At 46.3% G+C, this 15,207-nt stretch overlaps 1 protein-coding gene across 1 annotated transcript in view; it reads right to left on the bottom strand.

Moving 5' to 3' along the window:
- Positions 1-483: 483 nt before the first annotated feature.
- LOC126417065 (uncharacterized) overlaps positions 484-15,207 on the bottom strand; it is a 106,866-nt gene continuing 92,142 nt past the window's right edge. The window contains exons 3-5 of the mRNA XM_050084958.1: positions 13,330-13,681; positions 3,406-3,572; positions 484-573 (exon numbers count right to left, since the gene is read on the bottom strand). Coding sequence (XP_049940915.1) covers positions 484-573; positions 3,406-3,572; positions 13,330-13,681 — 609 coding nt within the window. The remainder of the gene's footprint in view (positions 574-3,405; positions 3,573-13,329; positions 13,682-15,207) is intronic.

Genomic DNA, 15,207 nt, shown 5'->3' with positions numbered 1-15,207 from the left:
GTAAATTCTATAATATGATAAAATTTCATCTTTGGTGAACATACATAACGGATGTGCGCATTAAATTCACCCATATGTTTTGCCAGATATTACATAGGCAATGTCTGTAACTGAATTATTGTTTTTGGTACACGTCGCATTTTTATGTGTATTGAATAAAACGAAATAGGAAGAGATTATTTTTGTAGCTATGAAAGCAGAAAAAATGAATTAAACGAAGTAGGTTTTATGTTCATTATAGGACGACATAGGTGAATTAATTGAGATTATTACTCCAATGTTTAAGTATCTGACATTTTGGTCAATATTGAATTTTCTGTAGATTCAATGAAAATTACGAGACAATTTTTATGCACTTGTATCCCACAATGGAAGACAATGTTACTTCATGTTATTTTGTTAGAGAGTCAAATGGTGTTTCTCTGCAGAATGGATAAGAAAGTTGAAGTGCTACGAGCAGGTCTACAATAGGGAGAGATTCATTTATGGTTGAGATGATCCTCTTGTGGTGTCACAGCATTCCAGCTGAAGCGTATAAATATTATCTTCTTGCACCAGTTGTGCTTGCCACCACTGTAATAAAAAAATTGAATCTGCTAAAAAGTGTTTTATACTTAAGCGATTTTAGGCGGAAAGTAGTGGAAAGTCACAAAATCTAAATCTGGATGCGTTTGAAACCTGCTGATTTCTAGAGTGAGTTTCATGCGTTGAACACTGAACCAGCTCCCTCGGCTCTGTAGAACGACTACGACAGGTCATCAAAAGGTTTTAATTTTCATCTCGAAAAAAAATGAGCTGCGAACACGAAAGTTGGTGACGGAGTTAGGGTTCTCTGCGTCTTCACCCTACAGGGCCAGACATTCTCCCTACGACGGATGATTTGGCAGACGCTTTGGTTGCAGACGTCTACATACTTTCTATTTAGGAAACGATACACCTCGAGAAACGCCTCGTCGTCATTCTAACAAGCAGTGGTTTCTTCATTCGAGGAAAGAGGAAGGAGTCACTTGGGGCCTTATCAGGATAATCCGTATGGAAAAATTCATAGCCCAAAGGAGCAGCACAACGCCTTGGACCGCTGCCCGCGGCCCTTGGTCTCAGAAGTATCTTGTAACCTTGTCAGTGGATGTGGGTACTGTGCTGCTGGGTCGGTTTTGCCCTTTAGGAGCGTAATCTGTTAGTACTACACCACGAAAGTACCAAAAACTACGCATCATCATCATGCCTACTAATGGTTGGATCTTCACCTTTTGCGGCGGTGATGAATCCACGTGATTCAGCTGCATGCTTTGCTCCTTTTTCACAGTGAAACACCTACTCGTCTACCGTGATTATGTGGCTTAAAAGGCATTTTCTATTCTGAAAATGTGTTCGCAGTTGCGAATACGGACAATTATCACTTGTATAATGGAATGACGATAGGGAAATTTGCGCCGGACTGGGACACGAACCCGGATTTCCCACTTTTCGCGAGCGGTCAACTTAACCCCTTTGGCTATCCGTGCACGATTCACTGCCAGACAAAAACTTCCACATGTAGTCGTTCCTGCGTCACAACCTGCACTCGTACACACATTATGTAATTCCCGTATAGTGGATGACATTTGATTGTAAAATACGATACTGAAGTGCATGCGTGTCCGAAGGAACATCGCATCGCGCTTCTTAACAACACAGGCACTGCAGTATCGTATGCAACATTTCCGCTGCTGCTTCAGTTCGGTGTGCTTTTCGAATGGCACCCAATGGGCGAGGACACTTGTCGAGTTCCCTATGTGCACAACTACACTGCTGGCCATTAAAATTGCTACACCACGAAGATGACGTGCTACAGACGCGAAATTTAGCCGACAGGAAGAAGATGCTGTGATATGCAAATGATTAGCTTTTCAGAGCATTCACACAAGGTTGGCGCCGGTGGCGACACCTACAACGTGTGGACATGTGGAAAGTTTCCAACCGATTTCTCATACACAAGCAGCAGTAGACCGGCGCTGCCTGGTGAAACGTTGTTGTGATGTCTCGTGTACGGAGGAGAAATGGGTACCATCACGTTTCCGACCTTGATAAAGGTCGGATTGTAGCCTATCGCGATTGCGGTTTATCGTATCGCGACATTGCTGCTCGCGTTGGTCGAGATCCAATGACTGTTAGCAGAACATGGAATCGGTGGGTTCAGGAGAGTAATACGGAACGCCGTGCTGGATCCCAACGGCCTCGTATCACTAGCAGTCGAGATGACAGGCTGACAGGGATCTTATCACCATGGCTGTAACGGATCGTGCAGCCACGTCTCGATCCCTGAGTTAACAGATGGGGACGCTTGCAAGACAACAACTATCTGCACGAACAGTCGACGACGTATGCAGCAGCATGGACTATCAGCTCGGAGACCAAGGCTGCGGTTACCCTTGACGCTGCATTACTCAACGACGAACCTGGGCCATGAATGGCAAAACATTTTTTCGGATGAATCCAGGTTCTGTTTACAGCATCATGATGGTTGCATCCGTGTTTGGCGACATCGCGGTGAACGCACATTTGAAGCGTGTATTCGTCATCGCCATACTGGCGTATCACACGGCGTGATGGTATGGGGCTGCCATTGGTTACACGTCTCTGTCACCTCTTGTTCGCATTGACGTCACTTTGAACAGTGGACGTTACATTTCAGATGTGTTACGACCCGTGGCTCTACCCTTCATTCGATCCCTGAGATACCCTACATTTCAACAGGATAATGCACGACCGCATGTTGCAGGTCCTGTACGGGCCTTTCTGGATACAGAAAATGTTCGACTGCTGTCCTGGCCTGCACATTCTCCAGATCTCTCACCAATTGAAAACGTCTGGTCAATGGTGGCCGAGTAACTGACTCGTTATAATACGCCAGTGACTACTCTTGATGAACTGTGGTATCGTGTTGAAGCTGCATGAGCAACTGTACCTGTAGACGCCATCCAAGCTCTAACTCAATGCCCAGGCGTATCAAGGCCGTTATTACGGCCAGAGGTGGTTGTTCTGGGTACTGATTTCTCAGTATCTATGCACCCAGATTGCATGAAAATGTAATCACATGCCAGTTCTAGTATAATATATTTCTCCAGTGAATACCCGTTTATCATCTGCATTTCTTCTTGGTGTAGCAATTTTAATGGCCAGTAGTGTACGTCCAAAAGCTCAGGCAGGTCGTCCATCGTTGTGGTGAATGTGCCTCACTGTAGGGTAAACGTCTGGAGTCGGTCTCACAAGTTCTTGAGACAGATTTTTGCGAGGCTTCGAGAGTACCACTCGTAAAGGCCTGGTGATCAGCTTGATTCCTCCACTGTGATAAACGTCCGACATTTGTAGATAGGAGCGCCAGTAGTTGAGTAATAGGTTTGCGCCGCCGCGGCGGGTACTCACTGCCCAGGAGAGGGTGCGCCGGCGGTCTGCCCAGGGGTTGTGTCCGGCTGCTCCGGCGCCGCAGTCTGAGGAGCCGCTGCTGGACGCCGTGGTGGACTGCGCAGGCGCTCGCACGCTGCCCGCAGACAGCGCCCCGCTGCCCGACAGGATCCACGACACGTCCGCCCCTGCACAGCAGCGGCCGACCACTGACATACAGTACAAGCTTCTCTACATAGTAACACAATCTAACATAACAGTCGCGACACTTCGCCTCGATTTTGTTGCCTACCGTGCCAGCAGCGCCCCAAGCGGCCAGTAACAAACTGTGAGTTCGGCGCGACCTTGAAAGCCAATAGTGGTTGTTTCTTTTGATTGGTACAATGGTTCTTACAACCGGGAGCGTTTGTAGCGCAATAAATTGCAGCAACAACAGGAGGAAGACACCACAGCTGTCTTTTTTTTTTTTTTAGATTTCCTAAGGATCCTGAGAGGTATATACTATCATGTTACTAAACTGTATCGTCAGGATTCACTTGCAATCTACATGTGTATAAATGATTAATGTTTCGTTTTAGGAGCAGAAAATGGCTAGTTAATATCGGACGAGAAGACCTTATGAAAAAATACCCAGTTTGCCTGTATAATAATATTAGGTTTTTTTCTCTACATTTCGAACAAAACCAGTTCATGAACGCAGACAATAATAAATTCGTGTGGAATGCAGTACCCAAACTGTTTGACATCCCAAATAAACCACCTCAACTTATGATGAAGAGGAAACTGCCACAAAGATTCGACAATCCATCTAAAGCTGTAAAGCAGTCCTATGACACAGAAGCAGCCAGTTCAGCTCTCCATGTATCAGTGCCAGATTCGTGTGAATCGTCAACACAGACCTGCTTTGACGGTGAAGTGGTTACATTAAGTGCAGTTATTCGTCTCTTACAAAAGCGTAATGTATGGTATGTATTTCATTCACTTCTGTTGTTACTTACTTAATTTTCCTTGCTTCCTTCGTGTGATGACATTATTTTATTAGCTCCTTGTTCACTGACAGATTGTTTGAAAATTATTCAAATATTTGGTTTTGCGTGAAATGTAATGCTATCAGCTCATTATAATGTTTTCAACATATTCCACCCACTACTTGGCAGTTGCTTGTACCACTTGGGATAATATAAAGATTAAGATCGTACTTGTGGCAACAGGCGACAATGTCAAACACAGTAGGCCTACCGAACGATAAATGAGCTGTCGATCACTTTTGCATGTAGAGGTACATGTCTGTGCTTCTTACGTGTGAAGCTATGTGTTTATATTTTTTTGATATCAACGACGTAAGCTGCAATTCTATCCAACGTCACAACTGTTTCTTCACGAATGTGTTGTAGCTTGCCACTCGATTCATAGTTTTTATCCATACTTGCGCTTATTTTAGAATCATTTTTAGAAACATATATTCCTTCTGATACTACACAAACCGTTGAAGGCAAGAAAATAACTCAAATATTTCGTAAATTACGTAGGAAATGGATGCAAAACAAACATTATGCTTACGACACGTCTGATGTTCACCTTACTCGGCGCTTGGAGCGCTAGTGTCGCTCCATCTGTCAAACGGTAACAACTTTTACAGCAGTGAGTGTCGCGACTGTTATGTTAGACTGTGATAGCACACTGTGAATACAATTCTTTTTCGGTACTATGAACAAGGAATGAAAAAGTAACAGCTAAATTTTATACCGTTTCTATTCGTCATTCTCGACACATATACCTGTTTCAAAATATTCGTTACTTGTTACTTTCGTTACTGTATGTCATTACCGATAGCTAAGCAGTATCTTCCAAAGCGCCAGGGCTCAACCCCCGGATTCTGCCGCTGATACAAAAATAGGGTCAAGTATTCTGGACAGCACTTGGGCTAGCGACCATTGGTATACCAAACAGAAGCATCGCCTTATTGTCACTATCCTACAGCACAAGGTAAAAGTTTAAATATTACACACTTTCTCCAGCTTAGGCAAATGCAGTAAATCACTTGGTACTTTTTCTGTTATATGTGGTTCACCGAGCGCCTTAAGGAGTTTGTGAAGGCATCATTTCCACTCAAGAGCCAAAGAAACTGGTACACCTGCCCAATATGGTGTAGGGCCCCCGCGAGCATGCGGAAGTGCAACAACAACACGTGGCATGGACTCGACTAATATCTGCTGGAGGGAACCGATACCATGAATTCTGCAGGGCTGTCCATAAATCCGTAACGGTACGAGGGAGTGGAGATCTCTTCTGAGCAGCATGTTACAAATCATCCCAGATATGCTCAGTAATGTTTATGTCTGAGGAGTTTTGTTGCCAGCGGAAGTGCTTAAAGTTAGAAGAGTGTTTCTGGAGCCACTCTGTAGCAATTCTGGACGTGTGGTGTGTCGTAATGTCTTGCTGGAATTTCCCAAGTCCATCGGAATCCACAATGGACATGAATGGATGCAGGTGATCAGACAGGATGCTTATGTACGTGTCACCTGTCAGAGTCGTATATCCACTTATCAGGGGTCCGATATCACTCCAACTGCACGGCATTACAGAGCCTCCACCAGCTTGAACAGTCCCCTGCTGACATACTGGGTCCGTGGATTCATGAGGTTGTCTCCATACCAGCACACGTCCATCCGAACAGGCAACATCTTTCCAGTTATCAACAGTCCAATGTCGGTGTTGACGGGCCCAAACGAGGCGTAAAGCTTTGTGTCATGGGTGCTTGAGTGGGCCTTCTGCTCCTAAAGCCCATATCGATGATGTTTCGTTGAACGGTTCGCACGCTGACATTTGTTGATGGCGCAGCACTGAAATCTGTAGCAGACTGGGATAGGGTTGCACTTCTGTCACGTTGGACGATTCTCGTCAGTCGTAGTTGGTCCGGTTCTTGGAGGATCTTTCTCCGGCCTCAGCGATGTGGGAAATTTGATGTTTTTCCGCATTCCTGATATATACGGTACACACGTGAAATGGTCGTACGGGAAAATCTCCACATCATCGCTGCGCCGGAGATTCTGTGTCCCATCGGTCGTGTGCCGACTATAACACCATGTTCAGACTCACTTGAATCTTGATAACCTGCCATTGTAGCAGCAGTCTACGCACACCATCACACAGGAATTACAAACTGTATCAGGATCCACTGAAAGTACTATGACAGTTAGGCGGGAGGTGAGAAAACTTGGATTTCATGATCGAGTGGCTGCTCATAAGCGTATAGATTGGACGATTGAACAGTGGAAAAACGTTGTGTGGAGTGACGAATCACGGTACACAATGTGGCGATCTGATGGTAGGGTGTGGGTATGGCGAATACCCGGTGAACGTCATCTGCAGCGTGTGTAGTGCCAACAGTAAAATTCGGAGGCGGTGGTGTTCTGGTGTGGTGGTGTTTTTCATGGAGGGGGCTTGAACCCCTTGTTTTTTCGCGTAGCACTATCACAGCACAGGCCTGCATTGATCTTTTAAGCACCTCCTTGCTTCCTACTGTTGAAGAGCAATTCGGGGGTGGCGATTGTATCTTTCAACACGATCGAGCACCTGTTCATAATGCACGGGCTTTGGCGGAGCGGTTACACGACAATAACATCCCTGTAATGGACTGGCCTGCACATACTCCTGACCTGAATCATATAGAACACCTTTGGGATGTTTTGGAACGCCGACTTCGTGCCAGGCCTCACCGACCGACACCAATACCTCTCCTCAGTGCAGCATTCTGTGAAGAATGGGCTGCCATTCCCCAAGAAACCTTCCAGCACCTAACTGAACGTATCCCTGCGATAGTGAAAGCTATCATCAAGGCTACGGGTGGGTCAACAGCATATTGAATTCCAGCATTACCGATGGAGGGCGCCACGAACCTGTAAGTACTTTTCAGCCAGGTGTTCGGATACTTTTGATCACATAGTGTATCTCTGTATTTGAGTACGCATGCATGTACCAGTTTTTCTGGCGCTTCAGTGTAGGTCATGGGTGGATCCTGAGAAAAACGGAGAAAATGGTTTTATTCCATTTCTTGGCCGTCAACCGCGGATATCTGAATAACCAATCATAGCAAATTGCGGAGCTTTAAACAGTATAGTCTCTGAACATTAATCTCGAAGTACTGTCTTCCCATTTTCAAAAATCCTTATCCATAATCGAGAAACATATGGCTTTTGAGTACCAAATCCGAGCAGTGGATTCCAAGATGGCTATGCAGTGCAAATGGCTCAAATTCTTACGACATATTGATAAGATCCAGATCTCGAACAATGTTGAAAATTTCCTTGACATCTTCATCCATTTCCAGAATACATAGGTTCAACCTTGAACTACTTGTACACGTAAAATGCGCACTTAAAAATCCGGCTTGAGGAGAGAACGTAGTTTATAAAGTCTCGCAGCACCTAGAAATAGGCTGTAAAATGTCTCCGTTATCATCTGAAGGGTTCTGGGTCGCCATGTTGTAGTACTGAGGCACACGCAAAATTTTTGTGAACTTAAAATCCTGTCTGAGGTGTTAACTTAGTTTTGCACTATTTCAATTTCACCCAAGCAGGCTATCAAAATTTTCAGAATGAAATTTTCACTCTGCAGCGGAGTGTGCGCTGATATGAAACTTGCGGCCATATTAAAAAAACTGTGTGTCGGACCGAGACTCGAAGTCGAGGCCTTTGCCTTTCTTCCAGGAGTGTCATTTTGTAAGGTTCGCAGGAGAACTTCTGTGAAGTTTGAAAGGTAGGAGGCGATATATTGGCAGAATTGAAGCTGTGAGGAGGGGGTGTGAGTCGTGCATTGGTAGCTCAGTCGGTAGAGCACTTGCCCACGAAAAGAAAAGGTCCCGAGTTCGGGTCTCGGTCCGGCACACAGTTTTACTGTGCCAACAAGTATCAAAATTTTACTGACCTATCAAATTCTTTTCATCTGAGTGACATGCCCTGCTGTGGTAGGGAAAAGCAGGGAAGAGGAAAAATGCCCCTATCGGGTCACTAAAAAGGCGAATATGCTCCTGTTTAAAAGATTATGATAAACTGGGTTCCTGTTTAAAAGATTCTTAAAAATGTGGTGCCAGCTGCCTCATTCTACCTTACTCAGCACTTTTAAACATTTTCCCAAAAATTTCGGCCTGCGAAGTTATTCGCGCTGTTTTCTACTGACAGTGAAGCAGTTAGTGGCAGTGGGAAAGAGACGTAAAACTAATAAACACTAGGAGACAGTGGTTGTGTTGTAGAAAGAGCGAAGGAGACGATGGCAACGTGTTAGAAAGAGAGGGACACAGCGTCACTGGAATACAGTTGACGCTGACAGAACAGTGCTAGGAAAAGAGTGATGGAGACAGTGCCAGTGGGAGAAGAATAAAGAGATGGAAAAAGTAGAAGTGAGCGAGAGACAGAGTCTATGACAATAACAAAGGGGAAGAGAGAGAAATAGTGACAGTGAGAAGAGACAGGAGCAGTGGCATGGAATGAGTGAGACAGCAGCAGTTAGAGAGACAAAGAGGGAGCCTGTGACAGTGCGAGGAGAAAGGAGTAGTCGTAGGACAGAACGAAGGCGACTGTGTGTGTTACATGGGGGACAGCGACAGTTACAGAGACACAAAAAGACAACAACAGTGAACTGGGCTGAGTGAGAATGCGCAAGTGGGAATGGGTGGGTATGAGCGACTCACAGTGTTAGACTAGTGGGTGTGAACGAGTTACGGGTAGGGGAGCTTGTGGGAGTGACAAGAGAGTTACTTGTTAAAGTCCGCTTCCGCAGCTCAGCAGATGCCGGCACGGTAGCTCAGCGTGTTCGGTCAGAGGGCTGCGTGCTCTCTGTAATAAAAAAACTGAGTCAAGGCATCAAAGATCAACTTGAATGGATGTCTTGTGACGTCCGCCCAGACCAAACGCAACGAACTATATCGAACAAAATGGAAAAAAAAGCGGTAGCGTTATCGACTACCACGCAGGGGGCCCGGGTTAGATTCCCGGCAGGGGACTGGGTGTTGTGTGTCTTTCATCAACATTTACTCGCAAGTCGCCGATGGGGCGTCACCTAAAAAGGACTTGCAGTGGCTGAACTTCCCCGAATGGGGCCTCCCGGCCAACAATGCCATATGATCATTTCATTTTTTGTTTGTTAAAAAGAGTGCCGAATATATTCGCTTGGCAAAATTTTTGGAAAATACTTCCAAGTTGTTGAGGAATGTAGAATTAGGCTGCTGATACCCAGCTTTTCAGAGTCTTTTAAACAGGAGCATATTCGCCTTTTTTTGTTCCAGTAGCAGCATTTTTCCGCTAATGATTAATCGACTAAAAAATCCATTACCGCTGAGCAGTATGACTCCTTCCGAACGTGATCCATCGGATTCAGGTGGGGCCAGTCCATTTCAGGAATTTTATTGTCTACAAACAATTGCCTCACAGACTGCGTTTTATGACATAGTGCACCGCCATGCTGATGAAAAGAATCATCGTCTGCGAATTGTTCCTCTACTGTACACAGTGCAGAATTCTGTAAACTGTGGTCAGACTCTTCAGCATTTAGCGTTTTCGTAAGCGCAATAAGGGTATCATATCGTAAGTATGAGAAACACAGCCATAGTATATCATCAGCTGATCTGTAGTTCATTACAGGCTGTACATTTGATGGTAGGTGATGTTCTGCAGGCAGCTGCCGAACTCAGACCACTCCATCGGATTACTACAGGGTGTGGTGTGATATGTAACTCCAAGCCGCTCGTTTCCAGTGATCCACTGTGCAGTGGCTTCGCTCTTTAGACCACCTCAATCGTCGCATAGCACTGAAGACGGAAATGTGTTTCTTATGGGGACCTACTCCACCACTGTACGCCATTATTTTTAACTCCTCACGCACAGTTATTATGTCGGCTGGACTGGTGGGCTGGCAGCACTCTGAAACTCACGACTGAGTCGTTCCGCTGATTTTATGCGATTTCTTAGAACGTTCCTTGATAAACCTCGACCGTCGCTCTCTGTCATTACACGAGGACTGCCTCGTCTCCTTTTACCTGTGATTCTCCATTCGCGATTCTGCTTCACTATGGCATTACAAACAATCGACTTAGGAGGTTCTGAAGTGTTGAAATATTCCTGTCATATGTGTTACTCAGGTGACAACAGATGACTAGTCCACATTCGCAGTCACTGAGCTTTCCGCAGCAATACATTCTGCTGTTACTATTTCTCTGCTGGTGGCACAATATCTCCGCCTCCTTTTCTACTGCCGAGTCTGCCGGTCGTGGTATTTGGTGGTGAATGTAGCATTACACAGTTTTCGAAGAGATTTCAGGATTGCAGCCGGTTGCCATAAACTTCACTCCACAATATTGCGACTGGGCACCTGCCAGCCATCTTCAGGTGAGCTGTCGAAGAGTGACAAATACTTTTTTTTCCTTTATTGTAATTTCATTACCCTGCACCACATGGGCAAGGAAGGGCTGGCAGTGGCACAGCCCACCACTCTTCAGCCAAATGGCTTTAACAGAAATACAAGGGGAGCTCTTACATAAAAAATGGGGGAAAAAGGGGAACATAAAAATACAGAAATGGAGATGATGGGAGTTAAAATATACACTAATATGGGGACATTGGGGGACAATTAAAAAGTCGACATAAAGTTAAAAGAACACAGATGGCAATTCGTTGCGTACTTAAGATCACTGGAGTCAAACACACGTTAAAAGTCGGCCACAGTATAAAAATCACACACAGCAAGACATTTAAGAAAACAAAACCACTGGAAACGAGGGAACACTCACAAAGAATAAAAACCGCTGGTAGGGGCCAGCCAGAGGACTGTAGGTCGGAGAAGAGGAAAAAAGAGGGGAGGGGGAATGGGGGGCGGGAGGAAGAGGAAAAGGAGGGGGTCAGGGGGCGCACCAAACGGCAGGAGACGGGCAGGGTGGGAGATGAAGAGGGAAGACAAGGCAGGAGGGAGTGCAGAGACACTGAAAGAGAGCACAGGAGAGGGAGGGGGAGTAGAAGGGGGAAGCCGCTCAGGAGAAGGGAGGGGGAGGAGGCACGAGGAAGGTGGGGTTTGAGTTGGTAGGAAGGGTAGACGTCAGGGCGAAGTTCATCATCCGGGAGGGGTACATGCTGGAAGTTGCGTTGGGAAAGAAGGTGGAGGGTGTGGAGATGAAGAGAGAGAGTGGAACACAATGGTAAATGGGCGGCAACGAGGCTGGGGGTGGAGAGGAAGGGAGACACCAGAGGGTGAGGGGGATCGAGTCGGCAGACAATATACAGGGTGCGGATGTGTTCAAGAAAAAGGAGAAGGTGGGGAAAGGGGATGAGGTCATAGAGGATGCGCGTGTGGGACGGGAGGCGGATGGAGAAGGCGAGGTGGAGTGCATGGCGTACGACGATTTGGAACGCTTTATAGAACCTGGGAGGGACGGAAATCCAAGCAACGTTGGCATAACAGAGGATGGGGTAGATCAAGGATTTGTAGGTGTGAAAGATGGTGGGAGGATGCACTCATCATGTCTGGCCAGACAGGAGTCTCAGTAGGTGGAATCTGTTGCGAGCTTTGTGTTGAATTGTAAGGAGATGAGGAGTCCAGGTGAGCTGGTGGTCGAGGGTGAGGCAAGGTATTTGAGGGTAGGAGTGAGGTGGATAGGACAGCCATAAATGGTGAGGTAGAAATCATGGAGATGGAAGGAGCAGGTGGTGCGGCCTACGATGATCACCTGAGACTTGTAGGGGTTGACACAGAGGAACTACTGGTTGCACCGAGCAGTGAACTGGTCAAGGAGGGTTTGAAGGGTACGTTGGGACCGTTGAAGGGTAGGATAAAGGGCGAGGAAGGCGGTGTCAACGAATACATTAGCCGATCTGCCCCATATAATGCGCTGAGACTACTGCCGCTCGGCGCAGTCATCGTCTGGAGCAAATGTCGGAGATGACGGGATTCCGCGCATCATTCAGCTGGTAGCATCTGTCACGATTCATTAGATTTTCCGCGATGCATATTTCAACGAATTCCTTTATAATGGAGTCCCAGAAAGATACTGTTTTGTTAGACTTAATTGTACGGCTGTGGAGATAAAATGTTCCGCAACTGCAGACTTGCTGCGTTGAAAAGTTGAGTGCAACGTTTATGTTCCGTGCAGCGTTCATCCACTGAGCGTGTTGTTTGTCCTATATAGGCCATACCACACTCCGTGAAGTTGTCAACGGAACTTCGTACAGCTGTTCCCTGTGACGACGTCTGTTGTGGCACCAAACGATCAAATTTTAACATCTGCCGAGAATTTGCATCCTTACGTATCCAATCAAACTTGGCTGGAGGCACTCCATCGAACCAATCCCAGGATACAGGAGAGAGAAGTGCTGCAACGTTCAGATATAAGTGGAACATTTCTTCTGAAATGGCATCCAATTTCATCTCGTATAACAGATTCTCTCCTTAACAATAGCATGACTGACCTTCTCCGTTATTTTGCTGAAAGTGGCAGTCTTAACAAAATGTGTCACTCTGGCTCTGATCCTCGCGCGGGAATACTATCAGCACGCTATAGGGGGCGGAGCGGTGAACGTCTTCGTCAGTCTTCCGTGGCTCATGTGAAGACGACTGGCAGGTGTCCAGTTGAAATATCGTGAAGCTTACGTCGACCGGCTGCAATGTTGAAATCCCTTCGAACATTTAGTTCGCTGGAAAAATTTTAAATTTCGCGTTACATAGGGTGTCCGGATATTTTTGATCAAATAACGTAAGCTGGTTACATCTAGTTACATAGTTTTAATACATGTGTATAATATTTGACTCTCTGAATCACAAAACATTGCAGTGCATCTGATTTATAGATTGGAAAGTGTGTGGACCCTCTTTGCGAAGGTCGTTTATTAATCCGTACTACTGTAGATAGTCTATGAAAAAGTGAGCGATCTTCAGATCTGCGGCAGACAGAGCAGAGGGTACCTTGCGGGGCGGCGAAGGCGGCGGCGCCCCTGGGCAGGTGGAGGCCGTAGCGCAGCAGGCCGTCGGGAGCGGGGGCGGGCAGCTGGGGGCGGGTGAGGCGGGCGCGCGCGGCGGCGGCGGCGGCCGGGGAGCGGCTCTCCGCCAGCCCCCGCAGCGCCGCCTCCAGGCGCCGGGGGTCGGCGCGCGCCGCTGCCGCCGCCGCCAGCTCCAGCGCCGCCTGGCGCACGCGCCGCCGCCCGTCCAGAGACAGCTCCAGCGCCGCCTCCAGCAGCGCGTCCGCCTCCGGCGGTGGCGACGGAGGCGGCTGCAGCGTCGCCGCGTACAGCGCCACCAGCAGCGCCGACTCGCGGGCCTGGCGGGAAACGAAAAGCAACGCGCGCGCTCCTTAAGGCGCCCTCTACGTTGTGATGACCTCAACCCACAGCAAAAATAATTATCAAAATCTGAACTGTGAAGTCATTCAAAATTCTAGTTGGAAAACCACACTCTTTGTTATACTTCTCAATTGGTCACGATCCCACTTTGTTTATGAACTGAAAACTCTAATATTCACGAGAAACTGCTCTGAAATTAACCTGAACTGACAAAATTGTGTATACAGGGTGTTACAAAAAGGTACGGCCAAACTTTCAGGAAACATTCCTCACACACAAATAAAGAAAAGACGTTATGTGGACATGTGTCCGGAAACGCTTAATTTCCATGTTAGAGCTCATTTTAGTTTCGTCCACCTACGCTCAATGGAGCACGTTATCATGATTTCATACGGGATACTCTACCTGTGCTGCTAGAACATGTACCTTTACAAGTACGACACAACATGTGGTTCATGCACGATGGAGCTCCTGCACATTTCAGTCAAAGTGTTCGTACGCTTCTCAACAACAGATTCGGTGACCGATGGATTGGTAGAGGAGGACCAATTCCAAGGCCTCCACGCTCTCCTGACCTCAACCCTCTTGACTTTTATTTATGGGGGCATTTGGAAGCTCTTGTCTACGCAACCCCGGTACCAAATGTAGATACTCTTCGTGCTCCTATTGTGGACGGCTGTGATACAATACGCCATTCTCCAGAGCTGCATCAGCGCATCAGGGATTCCATGCGACGGAGGGTGGATGCATGTATTCTCGCTAACGGAGGACATTTTGAACATTTCTTGTAACAAAGTGTTTGAAGTCACGCTGGTACGCTCTGTTGCTGTGTGTTTCCATTCCATGATTAATGTGATTTTAAGAGAAGTAATAAAATGAGCTCTAACATGGAAAGTAAGCGTTTCCGGACACATGTCCACATAACATATTTTCTTTCTTTGTGTGTGAGGAATGTTTCCTGAATGTTTGGCCATACCTTTTTGTAACACCCTGTATATTCTCTGAAACTTCAAAGACGTCTAAGACAATATCTGAAAGGAATTAGAAAAAGTGACAAAATTTCGTGAATCACACTCAATACTGTTAACAATCGCATGAACACTGGGGGGTTTCACCATACATCTACCCACTTTTGAGTATAACCAGTGTCTCTTAATACTACGACTCGTAGCAATACAATATCAAAAACTTTTACTACTGGGTAAACAGTCCCTACGTGATTTGACAGCTGACGTTTATAAGTCACGCTCACGTCGGGAATAGCAGCTTTTACGTTATTGGTCAGAACGCAAACAATTATGGCGGTCGCCGTAATTTTCTCGCGAAGCCATATTTCGCTACAAAATACTCTTATTAGTCACTGTCATGTATCTAGTCTCATAACAATACATAAAACTACATAAAATAACTACAATAATTTTCACATGCAAGGAGAATTAGTTCTAATGAGAGGAAGAAGTTTATATTTACCGGTGTTTCAACAATGACTACCAGGCAACTTTTA

This window comes from Schistocerca serialis, chromosome 8 (genome assembly GCF_023864345.2).
Source record: "Schistocerca serialis cubense isolate TAMUIC-IGC-003099 chromosome 8, iqSchSeri2.2, whole genome shotgun sequence".
Classification (NCBI taxonomy): Eukaryota; Metazoa; Arthropoda; class Insecta; order Orthoptera; family Acrididae; genus Schistocerca; species Schistocerca serialis.
This window is presented reverse-complemented; position numbering and strand designations above follow the sequence as displayed.